Source organism: Macaca mulatta, chromosome 4, assembly GCF_049350105.2.
Source record: "Macaca mulatta isolate MMU2019108-1 chromosome 4, T2T-MMU8v2.0, whole genome shotgun sequence".
Lineage (NCBI taxonomy): Eukaryota > Metazoa > Chordata > Mammalia > Primates > Cercopithecidae > Macaca > Macaca mulatta.
This window is the reverse complement of record NC_133409.1, coordinates 4,112,451-4,130,739: the sequence shown is the minus strand read 5'-3', so window position 1 is coordinate 4,130,739 and position 18,289 is coordinate 4,112,451. Positions and strand designations below refer to the sequence as shown.

The window sequence follows — 18,289 nt, the reverse complement described above, 5'->3', positions numbered from 1 at the left end:
CGAGGGGGTGTGAGTGCTGCTGTTGCTGCTGCCGCTGTGGCCACCAGTGCCAGGCTGGCCTGCACCTGTGTGCTGGCAAGACCCAAACTCCAGCATGTCGTGTGCTTTTCTGTGTGAAGAGCTTATAGCCCTGAAAGGTTTGAGTACAGCTGATTTCCTGGATTTTATTATGTCACTTTTACTACATTTTCTTGTGATCTGTACTGATCGAAAACACCACAATTATTTCTGATGTATGAGGTTTTGTATTAGACCAAATTTTAATCCAGGTTTGCGACTTTTTCATAAAGTGGAAAACAGCTCAGGTGAGTAGAAAGTTAGACCCAAAGTGTAGGGGTTTGTTTCAACAAATAAAAGTAATAATGATAGAGGTTTTATGCCCATAGGTATATAAATCTGGTGAGTGTGATTTTTAACTTCAGTGAAACATTCACTCCCCACAATAAATACATTTTTATACCTTTCAAGATACCCTCAAAGTTTCTGATAGTTAAAAAAAAAATCATTTTACAAAGGCTGCATCTTTAATGAAATGTGTTTGCAAAACAGTTACCTCTGGAGCCTTTCCAAAAGGTGCTCAGGGCTTAGTGCCGTCCTCAGAGAAGCAGAGAGAGGCCAAGGTGAGATGAGGCCGGGGTGAGGTCTTTTAGGAAAGTGTGTGTGAAGGAAGAGGGGTAGGAGCAGAAGGCAGGGAGAGCCTTCAGTCTTGGTACAGGTGCACCTGTGACGAGGTTGGGGAAGGAGGAGGGCTGGGTTTCAGTGCAGGTCTGAGAAATGGAGTGGGCCTGAACTAGCCCCAGAGCATTAGTTCCGTGCTCTGCCATTCCCTGGAAAAAGCCTCATGCCACACACTGGTGGACCCAGAGACAGCAGCACAGCTTCCAAGCAGCAAGCACTCGGCCACCACAGGACTGCTTAGAAGTATCCTTCCAAGTGTGCTGCATCTCAGCAAATCAGAAACCACAGCCAGTTTTCCTTCCCAAAAACTTCCCCCACACACGTGTTACTTACGGCACTCGTCCTCGGACAGTCTCCTCACTCCACTTTTTCATTTTGTTCTATTGTTCATATTGCCATGGTATCTGAAAACCATGGTTTGTGGATGGTTCTGTCCTGCCAGGAACTCTTCCTCTATCATATGTGGGATTAATTTAAACTGTTGAGCATGACATCATCTTCCAGCCTTACTGCTTCACCTTGAAATACACTATATATATTGTTAATATTGAACTGTATATTATTAATATCTGTGCTATTACTGTTGTCGCTGCTCTACTCCTGCTGTTGAACTTACACACTTATTTATTTTCTTAATTCTAATCAGGCATCCTTTCATCTGGAAAACCTCAGTGTCTTCCTAACACTTAACATGCCTCTCCCAGGAGTGATTCTTAGTTCCTTGCTTCTATTTTTGCACTGGTCATATTGTGTTTGAAACGTGTGCTGCTATCTGTCCTCCACATTTAGTGAGGGTGGTTTCTGAGAGCCTGGGCTTGGCCAGCTGCACTTTCTCTGATCCTCAGCACCTCGCATGGGCCTGCTGTATGTTCAGTGCTCAGTAACTAGTTGTTTTTATAATTAATACCTTGCAAATAAGCATGCAAGGTGACTACTAGCATTTTGCAAATCTGTATAGTTTATAGTTTACAAGCAACTGCCAGTTTTGTCACATGTACCATAGGGCAGATCCTCACCAAGTTGGAAATAGTGAGCTCTTGACTTGATGATGGAGTATTTTTTGTGACTTCCCCGTAAGCTCTCTTAAATCATTAATTTTAGGACATATGTGATGTTTCTGTGGTCTCGGCATCACTACATTACTTCATATGTGTTAGATGATCATTGTACATGTAGCTTAGTACACAGATGCCTTTAGAAGACTTACAAAGAATCAAGTGTTTTCTTTCATGACATCAGTGTTTTCAATGCTTCACACTCAATTCTTTACAAGCTGATTAAAGAATTACTTTGTGCCCTCAGTGTATATTCCTTTGTTCCCTTCATACAATAGAGTTCTGTGAGAGAAGACTGTACAACCAGCCTGGACTCATACCTGGTCTGAGATACATTCCTCAAGCTAATAAAGCCAAATCTCTATTTGTAGTATGGTCCAGAGCTTGTTATGGAAATGCGGCCCTTGAAAAAAATAAGAAAATAATTTATAATTGTTCAGATTTCAAAATCATGTTAAATTAGTGATTCCCTGAAACATGAGAAAGAGAAGCAAGTTGTAGGTTATATTTTCATGGATCTGAATTGAAATAGTGATTTAAAAAATAAAACTAAGTAAAATTACTTTGTATACTTATTTTAACTGAATATGTTTTTTACATCTCCTTTTTTGCCTACCATAAATAAACTGATTGTCCACAAATAGCAGTCAGAATTTTCTCCTTGTTGAAGCACTGGAGTGGATGAGACTGTCAGCTCCTGCCAGGGAAAACTCACCAGTCCAAGCCATTAGACCACTTGAGACTGTGGTGAGAAGCTGCGCAGAGTCTGTCACACAGGACACTCTTCATGAATGGTAGCTGCTGATAGTGGGAAGAAGATGGCAGTAGAGAAAATGTACCAAGGATTGTTCAGGGCCCGTGTGATAGATAGGAGTTGGTCAAAAACATTGCTGAGAAACAAAATAGGATTCGACTAAATGAAGAATGACCTAGTTTGAATTGAAAGGCTTACTTTTACAAAGCATGTCATTTGTCCTTGATGAAAATAACAGATATTCTTGAAAACATTATAAAATGATTCTGAAATTTATTTGTAAGAAATTTAAATTAGTATGAACTTAAAAGGAGATTTGGACAAAGAGTAATGAGGAGGAGTCCTAGAATTGTTGTACAAGTTACCCAATAATTTGAATGTACGTAGTTGAACAGGGAGTCTGACGTGCTGGTAGACACCCCATGCTCGTGTTGTTTTCTTACTCCTTCCCTCTTTTCTTTCCCTTTGCTAAGTAGATATTCTGAATGTTATTAAGGACCTCTTAGTGTAGTGGAGTAAACGGTTCTGCAAGGAAGTAATGACGAGGCGATCTGATAATTTGTTATAGGAGTAAGAAAAAAGTTATTTTGGAACACAGAGGAGGGGGAGGCCAATTTTACTTTACTGCTTGGTGCTGAAATACTCTTGGACCAAAACAAAAGGATAATTTTAAATGTCTGGTAATTCAGTTTGCAGAGGGGAGTAAAGGTATAGAGTAAGAAAAATCAATACTATGTATTGGATATTAAGCAATTGGTAATTAATCTTGCTTCCCTTATCTTGACAAGATGTGCTTTTTCACTTAAAATTTGCTTGTTTCCTCCTTAGGATTTTGCAGGTTAATTCCTCACACACGTTCACCAGGTACTTGGACAATATATTTTGAAGGTGCAGATTATGAAAGTCACCTTCTGCGTGAGAACACAGAGCTGGCAAGTATTTTGAGGGTACCATGAAGTGAAATAGATCCTTAGGACTTGAAGATGTGATGCAGATTTGTTTCTTTCTTAACTGGAGATTGATGTGATAGCAGAGTTTTAAAATCACCATTAAATATTGATATTCAAAAATTTTTAAACCGTGATTTACACATATATTTTTTCCTTCCAAGCCATGTCTCTTACAGTTTTGTCTGTAAGCAGTGGTGCTTTTTGAAATAAATAACACTTAATACCCATGGTTATACCAGTCTTAATACATATTTTTAAATATATTAATATGATAATCTTAAAATATTTTCTTAAAATTCTTTGGCAGAAATGTTTCATTCTTTTATAGTCAGTTCTGCCTTGTCTTAAATATATATCAAGCCATTTAGTAATATTTTATATCTTTTTGAAAGAGTGGTAAATCTCAAAATTTCCCAGCTTCATACATGTTAAGAACAATTCTACTTTGCTTCATATAGACAGTTTTAAACACAAACAGGAATTTTTTGTGTACTCAAAGTAATTAATTTGAATTCCTCGCATACTTTAGGTTTGAGCATTATATCATGGCCATCTCCAGAGATTGAATTAATTGTTGATCATTCTTTTATACCAAATAGATGATCACATTGAACTACTGACAAATTGAACATACCCCTAATACTTTTTTTTTTTTTTGAGACAGAGTCTCGCTCAGTTGCCCAGGATGAAATGGATGAAATGCAGTGGTGCGATTTGGCTCATTGCAACCTCTGCCTCCTGGGTCAAGTGATTCTCCTGCCTCAGCCTCTCAGTAGCTGGGATTACAGGTGCATGCCACCACACTTGGCTAATTTTTTTGAATTTTTAGTAGGGACGGGGATTCACCATGTTGGCCAGCCTGGTCTCGAACCCCTGACCTCAAATGATTCACCTGCCTCAGCCTCCCAAAGTGCTGGGATTATAGGCGTGAGCCACCTCACCCGGCCCCTGATACTTTTTACTGACTTTACTAACTGCTGTTTTTTTAAGTCCCAAATAACAGCAGCAACTTCTGGTTACCCAATTTTATGGAAAAACAAATACCTTCTAGGTAGACTCACTCATTCCTCATCTTTCTAGTTTATTCTAAGATTCCTCGGGAGATTTCAGGTTTTGATTTTGAAAAAAATAGTAATTCTAATGTCAACTAATTTTATTTTCCTTAAAATAATCTCTCATAAGCTTTAGTTATTTTCCTTCTAAATTAAAAAGCCATATGTATAATTACCACCTCTTGGCAAGGTACCTTCCTGCTTATATATTTAATTATTTAAGTTCCTCCTTCGTGTGTATGGACTGTTAATTTTCTTCTTGAATTTTGTTTACTCTCTGGCGTATAGGAATGACATGTAAAGAACATGTAACTTCAATGAGTAATTTCACTTTCTCATTCTTTGAGTCTGTCGGGAGCTGTCTTGCCTTATGGGCTGTCGGTTTAGGCTCCTTACCTGGCCAGGTGGGCTTCACTCAATAGCAGCACTCTCTGGGTGCTGCTACATGAGTCTTGCGGCAGCCTTGGTGTTGCTATTTAAAATAAAATCACTGCTGAGTTTTCACAAGAGACAAAGATGTTAGGTCATCTCTGTTATAACCATTTTTTGCAGTCCTCCCCATAGATAATGTAAAATAATTTTAAATTTCTTCTTTGAAAACACAAAAAGACTGGTAATTTATTTTGAAAGGTAATAAAGTAAAAATTGAATTTTGTCCTTATGATCAGGCTTTCTACCTGATAGTAATGGGGGTTTAATTTTGTTTTATAAACTAAGTTCTTCAAATCACATTTAAATAGCATTTATGACTAAATTCATCTTTAAGATTTCAGTCAAGAATATTGATTTAGTTTACCAGATTAATACCTGAAGAGTATCTATATTAATTGAAATTTTTTTTTTACTGTTTATCTTCTCACCCTTTTTGTTTCCCCATTTGCTCCAGTGAACATGATTGACTAGCTCATGAGTTGTCTAACCATACAGAAGCACTTCCGTTTCAGTCATAAAATAAACCTTTGTTTTCATCCTTTAGGCTCAGCCTCTGAGGAAAGAACCTGAAATAATCACTGTGACCCTAAAAAAGCAGAATGGAATGGGCCTTAGCATTGTTGCAGCAAAGGTAGGCCAATTAGCCATGTGAGAGTTGTTCTCTCCAGTCTTTCAGCATTGAATCAGTAGTTGTCAGAGTGGATTGTGTGGGAGTACCTTACCACCTGTGTATAATGTGCCTGTTCAGTTCTGTTTCTGTGTAGGAGAGGAATGGTGTTACATGAATGAAGCCAGTGTGCTCACTGGGCCCAATTAGTTGAGGGATGATCTCCTACTCTGAGAATGTAGCTAGAGTGATACTTTGAGATTGAGCAGATGGTGCTCAGAAGGAAATAATTTAAAGGCATAGTCAAAACTTGATTTGCACAGTGAGGAGAGAAAGCATTGGTACAGTAGAAAACTGCATCGTGGAAGTGGGGCACAGGTGCATCACCTCATCATAGTGGGCCACTAGACACCTTTCTCAGACTCCAGTGCACATAAGAACCCCTAGGGACCTTGCTACACAAGGGGATTTCTGGTTCTCAGTTCCAGGTGTCCCTTCCAGTGAGTCTGGTGTGGAGCTTAGGAAATGGCATTCTTAACCTAGACCTTACATAGTTCTGATAGGTGTTGACTGCTGAACCACCCTCCTCGAACTCTTGGGGTTTGAATCCCTTCACCCGCTAGTTCTGGCAGGATATTTAAAGCTACACAGATCTTTTCTTTGAGTTAAAGAAATGAGTATTGTGACTTGGCGTTACTCACTCATGAGCCTCTTCCAATATGGAATCTCAATTACGTTTGCTTAGAATTAATTTTAGCTTTGAATCATATTCAGATATTTTCCATGAAACAAACGTGTTTTTAGCTAATATTCAATAACTGATGTTTCAGTCAACTTTGCTGATATTTTGCTTAAAAATAACACTTTGGCCACTACAATGTTTATTTTTGTTTCTATCTCTAGGGAATATATGAAAAGCTTGAAAACGTTACATAGCAATGTGATAGAAGTGCCTTCTGAATTACAGTTAATGTGCCTTGAGAAATATTTTAATTGCTAATAGTCAAAAATTTTAATTTATTTTTCTTTATACCAGAATTATATCATCCTGAATATTAATTTGGAAATAAACGGACTATAATTTGAAACCCTGCCATTCCCATTGTCTAGAGAGACCTGTGATTTTTTAAAAGCTTTCACTGAAGTGTTTTCTTCCTCAGCTCCTCTAATTTGTGAAGGGTCCGTTTGAAATGAGGGTATGGGCAGGCCATGACTTCAGCTTTGCACTGAACAAATGCAGAAGCATGAGAAAAGATGTTGAGGTCCCGGCTTTGAACCGAAGGCTAGATGGTGAGCTGATAGGTGGTCCAACAAGTACACAGGCTCTGCCTGACTGGGCATATTTGCCTCTACTGTCCCATCTTGCAGCGAGGCCTTTTTTATTTTTATGTTTTAAAAGAGGCTGGGTCTTGCTCTGTCACCCAGGCTGGAGTGCAGTGGCACAATCATGCTTTGAACTCCTGGGCTCAAGTGATCCTCCGGCCTCAGCCTCCCAAGTAGCTAGGACTATAGGAGCATACCACCATGCCTGGCTAATTTAAAAATTTCTTTTAGAGACAGGGTCTCGCTGTGCTGCCCAGGCTGATCTCGATCAAATTCTTGGCCTCAACCAGTCCTCCCATTTCGGCCTCCCAAAGTGCTGACAAAGCTTTTGTGTCCTACTTTGCTAGGACTTCCTGGCAGCTCACTCTGCTCATCTTTGTCCCCTAAATCAGGGCAGTTTTAGAACTGGAATTAGATCATGAGGAGTTTGGTATCTTTCTCCCCATCAAACTGACTCTGTAGCATCTTCACTGTAGTTATCCCCACTCCCAGACACAGTCTCCAGCATATAACAGGCAAAAAATATTTGTTGAAAGATAGCAAATAAGAGCAATTTTTTTTAACCGAGTGAATATTTGGTTTGCTATTATATAGGTTTAATCCTGAAATAACAAATTACCAGCTATATTAGCACAACTCTTACTGAATTAGCTATGAGGAAAATTTGTTATCCATAATCTTAGTCATAACACAAATGCCTACGAAGCAATATGTGATTAAGATCTAGTGCAAGTACCATAAAACTTTACCTTTGTGTATTTTGGAGAAAGTAAGAAGATGAATGGGTGTTGTAGCAGTTGTGGAGGACATCTTGGGAGAAGTGGAGTTTCAGCTAATCCTTGGAACAAACATAATTGGAATAAAGGAATAAGGGAGATATATCGTGGGTTGGAGTGAGAGCACAAGCAAGGATAGAAGAAACAAGTCTTGTGTGTGCCATTTTTGGATAAGGTGAGACCTGTGAAATTACTGAGGAAAGCGGAATAAGGAATGCAGTGCTTAATTAGTTTTAAAACTCTTGATTGACAGGATAAGGAGTCTGTGCCTTATCTTGTAGGCACCACAAAGAAATGCAGGATTTAGAACAAAAGAGGAACATGATGAAACTGACATTTTAGGAGGCTTTATCTGGGTCTGGTGTGCAGGATGGATTAGAAGAACCTGGGACGAAAGGTGAGCGTCTGTTCAGTAGTTCATCAGAGGAACCTGAACCCTTTTAGCATATGGGTTGAAGGTGCTGCATGGGGCGTAGTAGACTGCCTCTCAGAGACCGAGGCATGTGGGGGTTCACCTGTGCAGGCAGAGCGTAGTCCAGGGCCCTTCCCACCTCACCATCCAGAATTTCTGCTTACTCCTGGTAAGGGTCCTGCTCACAGGCCATATTTCCAGGCTGTTGCAGTTTAAGGGACCAGGACTTATTTGGAGATGTAAAAGTGGAAGTATCAGCCATAGAGCTGTGTTTTCTCTTTGCCTACCAGCTGAGTCAATGCCCATTTTCCGGAAAAAATCAGAATCAGAAATTACCCCACCATACTCAAATCTGTGGGCAGAGTTTCTGTTATGTTCATCCTGTAACCTTACTTTAAATGCTCTTCTTACCTGGGGTTTTAGGAGTGTGGAGGTGGAAGTAGGGGGCTTCCATGATCAGTGTCCACCTCTTGCAGTTAAAAAAAGTATCTTGAAGTACAAAACTATTTGTTCCTATAGATTCAAGTCTAATTTACTTCAGCATTCAGTCTTTCAGAGTTTTTGGTATTCTTTCTCATGATTTCCTCATGTATAAAGGAACCAGCATTACCTTACAGCAGGGAAGAAGGAGCGGAGCTCTGGGTTCACTTGGCACTTTCTCACCCTCTTCTGGGTGGCCTCTGGCCTCTGGTTGTTTGTCTCTGAATTTTGACCTCTGTCTTGCCAGGGTGACAGGGGGCAATTAGGACAACAAGCCAGATTGAAAGTCATACCTGAGCCTCTGTTCAGTTACTGTGGCAATGCAGGCAAGAGGCTAAGGGACAGGGTGCCAGCCCGTGTCAGGTGACAGTCAGATGATGCCCAGATGAAGAGAATCCTCTCACTTCAAGGAGGAGCTCCAGAAGGAAGGTTCTGCCGGTTATGAACCTGGGAGGGAGAGGGGAAGGAGTGCAAAAGGTGTCAGGGAAAGTGCCTCAGCCCAGACACCCAGGCACGGGTGCAGAGCCCTAGGTGTGCTCAACTGTGCCGGAGTCCAGGGAGCCCATGCTGCTTGAATGGGCTCCACCTGGCCTCTGCCCATTTGTACGTCCATGCTGCCGCCCACACCTGTCTTTGCTTCTTGTTTTTAGATCCTTGCACTTGGTCACCTCTTCCACCACCAGCCTCTCTTAATCCCTAATCCCCTCTTCTGTGGGGTTTGAAGTCCCTTGAGCTGCTGTGTGTCTTCTTTGTATTTGCTCTTACGCAAGGAAGCCTCAGAAGAAACACAACCTTCTCTCTATATCTTCAGTGGAAAGTAGTTTCATCATAAAAATCACTGACTCTGGAATCTTTGCTATTACAAAAATGTTTGTCATTTGTGATGAAAAGTTACATTAGGTATCCGTGTAGCACAATTACTGGCTTCTGTGAGTCTAATGTGATTTAGGAGTCTGCAGGGGCTAGCTTCAGGGTATATTGTAATTTCAAGGCTAGGTCTGTACTTTTACTAGTATTAGAATAAACTTAATATGAAAGTAGTGGCTAATTGTTAAAATAATACTCATTTCAGAAGAGAATATTAGTGCCTATTGTGTGAAAAGTAGAGTGTACATTTTCACTTTTAAACTTTAAATCTCCAGCGTTTTAAAAAAAAAAAAAAAAAACTTAACAAAAGATACTTAAAAAGATTTGTAGAAAAGACAGGAAATAACAATGTTAATAGTACTTCTAACTGGGTTGTAGGTTATATTAATAGAATTGGGGCTTAATGGGGCATAGTAACAGCATAGAAGGTTAGGTACATGCAGTCAAAAAGATAGACCTTGCACCAGCTGAAGCTGGGTTGGGGATGTGTCCGATGTGCATGTCTACACTGCACCTGCAGATTTGTGACTCCTGAATTAAGCATGCCTCCCTCCCCCTCCTCAGGTCACTCACACAGCAAGTCTTCCCTGGTAAGAGGAAGGTGAAGGTAGTTGTCCCCTTATAGCAGGACACTCCAAAAGACAGCCTGAAGAGGTTTTGAGCATTCGCTCTGTTTGGCATCCCTGTCTCACTCTCCCACGCATGGCTTCGCTGCCTCCGTGAGAAGTCAGGCAGGAAGAGGTAGAGAGTGGCTGGAAAGGCCCTACTGTTCCCTTTGCTGGGGACATAGACCTGTGTGTCCCTTTTCTAAAGCGGGGCGTGATCTTCCCTAACGTGTAGATGATGTTCACTTTGTTCTTGTTTTTGGTCTTTTCCAATACCTTCCACAGTGAATAATGTGTATAAACTGAAAACTGGAAGAAAAAGAAGGGAGTTCAGATTTAGTTCTAAAATGGTGAACTTGGCCAGGCGCCATGGCTCATGCCTATAATCCCAGCAGTTGGGTTTAGTCTGAGGCAAGAGGATCACTTGAGCCCAGGAGTTCGAGACAGTCCAGGCAGCAAGGTGAGACCCCATTTCTACAAAAAAATGAAAAAGGATGCTGAGTGTGGTGGTGTGCGCCTGTGGTCCAGTTACGCTGGAGGCTGAGGCAGGAGGATGGTTTGAGCTCAGGAGGCTGAGGCTGTGGTGAGCTGTTTTCTCATCATTGCATCCCGGCCCAGGTAACAGAGCAAGACCCTGTCTCATAATAATAGTGATAAAATGGTTAATTCATCAGCTTATAAAATAGATTTAGTGAAACTAAGTGTGGATTTGACGTTCATGGAAGTTATTTTTTACCTAGTGATGAAAGTTTCCTTCTCTTGCCAAGATGTCTGTGATCTTAGTCACTGAATTAGCACATGCCCCTTGACCACTTGAAGAATGAGACAGACAAATACGAGTGAGGAATTGTATGATCGGTGGTCATTATCCATGGCTGTTTGCAGAATGTCTAAACTGCGCTCCAGAGTGGAAGTCAGTGCTGAACTTGAAGGATGAGTCAGTGTTAGCGAGGTCAAGGATGGCAGTGGACCCTGTACACAGGCTCAGCCCAGTTTGGGCTGTCAGGGGAAGACATGTGGGGTGTGTGGAGAAGCAGATAGGACCAGATCATAGAGTACAGTGTCAGCAAGCTTTTTCTGTAAGGGGCCAGACTGTGGAGATTTTCTACTTTGCAGGCCATGTGGAATCTGTTGCCCTGAGTAGTTCTGCTATCATGGCAGCCACAGGGCAGTTTGTGGCATAGCGTGGCTGTGTTCCAATAAAACTTTATAAAGAAAGGCCTTGTGATGGTGGGTCTGGACAGAGCTGAAGATTTTATTATAGGTGAGATAAGGACTCTTGAGGTTTAAATGAGGCATGATATGATTAGAGTGCAGTTTTTAAAGTTTATTTTTACAATTCTGGAACATGGATTAGAGCCGCTCAGAAGTATAACTAGAAACAAGTAAGTTGTACTAGCTTTCCAGTACAACTGGAGGTTGTACAGGCTTACATTAGGGACGTGGCAGTGGAGATGACGGGATGGTTTGCTGTGTGTGCAGAGGACGAAGGTGTTCTGGAACAGACACCCCGTGAAGGCAAGCATCTTCTCTTGTCCACTATTGAAGGGTTGTCAGTTTCTGGTTATGGTAGCTACTGATACATATTTGTTGAATGGCAGTTTTTGGATTGGCTTGTGAGTTGCTTTAGTGGATGAAAGAGGGAAGTATCCAGATGAATCTTGATTCTGTGTTGAGCAACTGGACACGTGGAGGTGTGAGTTATGAAGGCAGGAAACTGAAGGGGGCAGGCACGGTGGCGTCAGGAGCTCAGCTTTGAACGTGTCACACTGGAGATGTGGGATGCCTGTTCAGGTGAGTGAATAGATTATCTAGTAGATGGTTGGATAGTGAAGCTCAGAAGGTTAGAACCAGAGATAAAATTTGAATGTCAGCGTATAGATGATCTGAAGGAAATAAAGAAAATGGCCTATTAATTGGACAGTGTACCATTTTCAGAAATGAAGCATCTGTTAATGCCTTTTCTTGAAATGAGAGAAATGAATCTAGCAGTTCCCTGGCATACTGGATTACTAAATACAGTTCATTCTTTTCCAGTTTGCTTGTAATTTCTGGTACTGGGAAAGTCATCTAATACATACACACTGCTGAGATGACACTGTATAGTTGATAGGTGTGTGGGTCTGCATAAATTATTATAATAGAGTGGACTTATTTTTGAGATTTCAGGGGAGTGTTCTGAGTGCAGGGTAGGGCAGTATACAGGGAACTTTCGCCATTAGCTCTGCCCTGCGTCTTACTGAGCCTGTTGGTGTGGCGTCGTCACGTGGGATTCTGTTCATGTCTGGGCTCTGCAGTCACGCTGCTGCTGTGCATATTCTGCTCCTGCCACTGGGAGCCTTGGAGCACGGAGCACATGGCACTGCCTCTCAAAGTCTTAGTTTCCTTGCCTTTAACGTAGCAGTAATAGTTATAGTTACCTCAGCTCTTCAGAGAGAGAAGCTGTGTCAGGCATGTTGAGCCTGGTATTGGATAATCACCTGCTGTTTGTATTCTTGTTAGTCTCATGAGTGTGTGGTATATGTTTTTTTTCTGCAGAGGGGCCTATAGACTTGTGTGGTTAAATTTTACCCCTAGTCATTTGTGTGCTTTTGTTGTTTTCTATAAGCTGTGTGGTTTTTGTATTTGGCCTGTTCTTTTTTCCTTTTCTAAATTGGTCTATGGCTTAGCTGCTGTAACCCTGAACCATGTTTTGATGTTGAGTTCGCTGACTCGCCTTCCACATGGTGGTTAAGTTTTATGAAATCCAGATGATTTGGAAGCACTGTGGGTATGCAGTTTACTTTTTAAAACATTGCTTTTGGGGACGATCAGCAGGCTACTTCTTGTTCATCTGTGGGACAACATGATGCTTCCTGTTTAATGTGGATTTTAAAATTACAAACAATTCCCTCCTTTTTATTTTTCTAACTCTTTTTAAAGTTTAAAAGTACAAAGTAAACAGCAGTCAGCGTGGACTGGTTACGTAAGAGTCTGAATATTGCGTTGGTTCTAGGTCGTGTTGATAAATGCCATACAGGGTCATAGCATCCAGCGCAGAATGTGGCGATCCCGGTCTTGAAAAACCAGCTGTCTCGGTTGCTGTTGAAAACTGAGAGAATAGACGGTTGATTTTCAGTTCACGAAGTTGTTGTGGTCCCGGAAATGAAAATGTGGTTCTCTGTTGTTGGAAGAATACAGTCAGTGGTGAGTTTCTTCAGGGGGCAGTTGTTGGTGTTCTTGTGCACACTGTGGTCTTGAAAGAATGCTTTTTCTTTCAGTATAACTTGTTTAAACCTGTCAATAATTAACTTGCTCATGAAGCAACAACCATTTAATGTAGCTTGTAATTACACACTCAGATTTTTTTTGCTATTTTTGTGCTGCAAATTCTTAAGCTTCATAAAAACGTAAGCCTTCTATATGCTTCTTATTTAAGAAAACAGCCATGATATTTCATCCTGCTGGGTATAATATGGTGAAGGTTGCTTTAAATATGATAACTGCCACTATGTAACTTGCTGAAGACATGGACAAGAATATCCGTGATGTAACCTATTTTTGGCCCCATTAGGTGGTTTTAACTACAGCCTTTCTCTAAAACCTGTGTTTTTTAAAAGTGAACATAAAAATGACACTTTTAAAAGTACTTAGGATATTTTGCTATTTTATTTAAAAATCAATGGTTAATTAATGCGTTAAGTATGTTCGAGTTTTGCTTTTAGACAATGTACTGATTTAAAATTTTAAAATCTTAAAATCTTAGCTTAAAACACAAGATTCCTATGCCCTAAAAATGAGAGGGTAAGGACTGTTTATTAACATGCCTTCTCACTGTTTAGAGTCAGCTTCTCACATAAACTGTAATTTAGTCCTTTGAAGACTGAGACCTTCTCTTGTGTTCTTCAATGGTCTAATTATGACCACGTGGGAAACACCTAGTCAAACAAGTGAAGTCAGGAAATTCCAGGTTCCTTTTTAAAGTCAGTCCCAGAGTTCCTATTGTGCTTACAGTTTCTTCCATGGAGATGCCAGAAACATCTTTCCACTAAGTTGTATGAAGTGACGCAGTGCTCCTCATGGCTTCTTATTAGTTTGGAAACAATATATTTTTGTGCCAAAAGCAAAATAGTAAATGATATAAAATAATATTATTTTTACCTAGTTTATAATTTTGGCCTAAGTGCTGATTTCTTGGATTGACTGAAATACTGAATTCAAGTACAACATTAAAATAACAGAATAGGAACATAAAATGTTAATCCTCTAGAGAGCCATCATAGAAAATGATGATAATTTGTAGAGTTTACCTGGATGTAGGATATTGGCTGTGGGGTAACCCAGAGGTTCAAACTGCCCTGGGGTTGCCCCATCTCTCTCAGTGGAATCTAAAGTGACCCAGACCTATCCCCTGCACAGGCCAGGATTCTGGGGAGCTTTGTCAGGAGTGTCAGGGTCGCCTCCAGTGGTCTCTCGTGCCTGAAAATCTGATGAGTTGCACACCACTTTGCGAGGCTAAGAAGAGTGTCTCCGCCCTGGTGAAATTCACACACCCTGCATATGTCGCGTGCGGTCTTTCTGGGTTTATGGGCCTCCTGCATCCCATCTGTGGGGCCACCTTCGTTCCCTTCATTTTATGGAGAGGGAAGAGATGGATGTGGTGTGTTGGGTTTGTATTTTGTACAAAGCATAACCGAAATCCAGAGCTGGAACTATAGCCTTGCTCATAGACACCAAGCTTAGTTACCTTGCTCACAGCGCCAGACCTGCTGGGGGTAACTTACCATGGACTTCCAAGGTTGCTGAATGTAGAATTCATATACAAAGTGAATTTTAGAACTGATTATTTCAAAATTAAGGTAATTCCTACCCAATAAGAGAGATCTTTAGAATGTTTTTAAAACCCAATCCTGGATTTACTTATCCGACTAGAAATAAAGCAATTGAAAAACCCCGAGGAAAGTAGCAAGTGAGCAGAGTGTCGACTGAAGCATGCCTGATGACTGAAATATTTCTGGGCTCTGAGGTCATTCCAGCCACTTATTGTTCTAAAATCACCAGCCAGAGAACCCAGGCTGGGTTTTCTTACCTGAGAACAATAGGGTTGGATTGATGATTTGGCCAGCATATCTTTCTTCCTCCTGCTTTTTTTTTTTTTTGGATTATGTTTTAATGATGTCTTTATGCTGTTTATCACGTTGTACTCCCACACGCACTCAGGGTTTGCTACTGGAATGTTTGAAGCCTAGGCTCCGCCTGACTGAGCCTCCCTGTGCGTGTGGGGAGACGACCTACACTTCTATAAAACCTCTTCTGAAAAGGTGCAGTAAAAGAATTAGAGAAGACATTTGGGGAGCAGTCTTTTCCTTGTTGCCATTTCTCATCGGATGCACAAAGCAACTTGTAGGTGCGTGCTCTTTCTCAGTTCTAGGGAAAGTTGAATGTATAGCAACTGAGTTATTTCTGTTTTTTACTATAATTTTTGATAACTTTTTGTTCATTTACTGCCATTCTGTCTTGTAACTCATCCTACAGGTAAATTTCAGATACAGCTTCAGTTCATCCTTTTTTGTCCTCCTTGTCTCTCCTCTCCCTCGTTAGTCCCATCCCCCTCTCAAACCCTCTTCTTTCCTTTTTAATGGAAAGAAAGGCAGTTTCAAGAGGCATTTTAAGATTAAAATGTTAAGATCAAACAGGCAGTGATCTTTGTGTTTCCTTTTTGCCTTTTTTTTAAAAAGGATACAAGATCTAAATCTTCTGCCAGTGTGTGCTCCACACTGGGTGTTCTCTAATATGCTGAAATTATGTTGAAGGGCACAAATGCTGAACGTAGCAGTTTGGATGCTGTACTGCAAATGTTCTCCGGGGCCTCCAGATGGGGGAAAGTACATTTAAAAATTTACCTCTGGTGTTTAAGTTTGGTTAATTAAGTTCCAAAATTATACTGAATGAAATTTGTAATTCCTGATGCCTTTTGAATCTCTGCTTTTCAGAAGACCTCTGCCCCAACTTTTCTTTAAAGGAACTGATTTGTTAAATGAGGAATGAGTAATCCTGAATAATTATGATTATTCTTTTAGTTTTGCAAAGAATAAATGGACTAAAATGCAATAATATCTTTTCAAATACCGTATTTAGGTACCTTTAAGCAAGTAATCCTTAAAACTATTTAGCCTTTCTGGATTTATCTATAATACTGTGTTCTCAATTTTAATGGCTCTTTTGCTTTTCTAATCAGGATGTGTAATGTTAGCATATATACTGTAGTATGGTGTATATACTGTAGTATGGTAAAATCTTGTTTTTGCCATATTATCTGCGTAATTGTAAATGTGTTGCTAGTACCTGTCATTACTCATAACAAACATACAATGAACATCTACATTATTAGTGCAGCGCTGTCCGATAGAAATGTATGAGTCACATGGGGAATTTTCAGTTTTCTACTAGCTGTGTTTTTTTAAAAAGTGAAGTTAATTTTAATACCATATTTTATATTATCTAATACATCAGAAATGTTATGCCAACATGTAGTCAGTATAAAAATCATCAATGAGATAGTTCACATTCTTTTTTCCATACTCAGTCTCTGCACTTCCATGTTTCAGTTTGCATGAGCCACATTTTCAGTGCTGTGTCACCACCTGTGGCCTGCCGACTGCCATACTGAACAGTACAAGTGTTTAATACTATTTCACTAGTGTTCTTGGAACTGTTTCTACATTTCTGTGATTGTTTTTGGTTGGTAATTACATAGCTTACACTTGAATGTTCTACATGCTGATACACAACAGCAAAGAACATAGAGCTTCTAGACCTGGCTGTTCTTTCTTGGTTGGAAAAGAAATAGAATTACCATAAAATGAATTTTAATTGTGTGTGCACCATTGTGGAAAACAGTGTGGCAATTCCTCAGGGATCTAGAACTAGAAGTACCATATGACCCAGCCATCCCATTACTGGGCATATGCCCAAAGGATTATAAATCATGCTGCTATAAAGACACATGCACAGGTATGTTTATTGCAGCACTATTCACAATAGCAAAGACTTGGAATCAACCCAAATGTCCATCAGTGACAGACTGGATTAAGAAAATGTGGCACATATACACCATGGATATATGTACTATGCAGCCATAAAAAAGGATGAGTTCGTGTCCTTTGTAGGGACGTGGATGCAGCTGGAACCCATCGTTCTCAGCAAACTATCGCAAGAACAGAAAACCAAACACCGCATGTTCTCACTCATAGGTGGGAATTGAACAATGAGATCATTTGGACACAGGAAGGGGAACATCATACACTGGGGCCTGTTGTGGGGAGGGGGGAGGGATAGCATTAGGAGATATACCTAATGTAAATGATGTGTTAATGGGTGCAGCACACCAACATGGCACATGTATACATATGTAACAAACCTGCACGTTGTGCACATGTACCCTAGAACTTAAAGTATAATAATAAAAAATAAAAAAATAAAGACACTAATTATTAAATTTTGAGTTTAGCCTTAATAGACTACATAGATTGTGCGTTATTGTTTAGAAATAAAACCTAAATTAAGTGGTTTAATATTTCTGAAATTAATAAATTGTTTCATACAGTTCTTTTTAACCATAGGCAGTACAGTTCTCATTTATTCAAATAAAGTGGGGTAGGTAGTGAGAGCTCCATAATGTTAAAGGATTGTTATGGCTCAACAGATGACAGTTTGCTGAGGCATCTGACCAGCAGCTGAGGCAGGGATGCAGCAGAGCTTCTTTACTCTGCTCTTCCCCCAGTCAGGATGCACATTCCAGGCCTGCACTGCCATGGCCAGATTGAGAAACCTTGGACAAGTGGACACCTTGTAGTTGGACAGAGATTGTGGTGGTTCGGCTTGAAGGTAATTGCCCATATTGATGTGATACAAATAGTCAGACATTTCCTAGAGTTCTTTCATCTCTGGGTAGTCATCTCTAATTTTGTTTTGCTAAGATAATTACCAGTAGAACTGTAATTTCTCCATACAGCAGTTGTAGTTAGAATTTTTATGACCAGTTTATGACTGTGAGCTGCACCTGAAGTAGAAGTAGGATCCAAATAACCAGAGGTGATAGGAGGGAAGGGCATGTGGACAGGGCCATGGGTCTGCGGGAAAGGAGTGTGTGCAGAAGGTGCAGAGTCAGTGGACGGGGAATGTGTCTGCGGGAACATTTGTGACGCAGAGCAGTCCGTGAAGTGGAGGCCCAAATGCCAACCGAAATGTGGATACCTCTTACATTATCCAGATCCATATTCTTTACTTGCACATCGTTTTGTCTCTGTGTCTTAAGAG

The 18,289-nt window shown here is 40.4% G+C and overlaps 1 protein-coding gene across 32 annotated transcripts in view; it reads left to right on the top strand.

Annotated features, from left to right (window-relative positions):
* AFDN (afadin, adherens junction formation factor) overlaps positions 1-18,289 on the top strand; it is a 142,212-nt gene that overhangs the window by 91,117 nt on the left and 32,806 nt on the right. For all 32 annotated transcript variants that reach the window (XM_078001142.1, XM_078001140.1, XM_078001141.1 and 29 more), the window contains 2 exons: positions 3,316-3,419; positions 5,466-5,552. In XM_078001142.1, the coding sequence (XP_077857268.1) occupies positions 3,316-3,419; positions 5,466-5,552 (191 nt within the window). The remainder of the gene's footprint in view (positions 1-3,315; positions 3,420-5,465; positions 5,553-18,289) is intronic.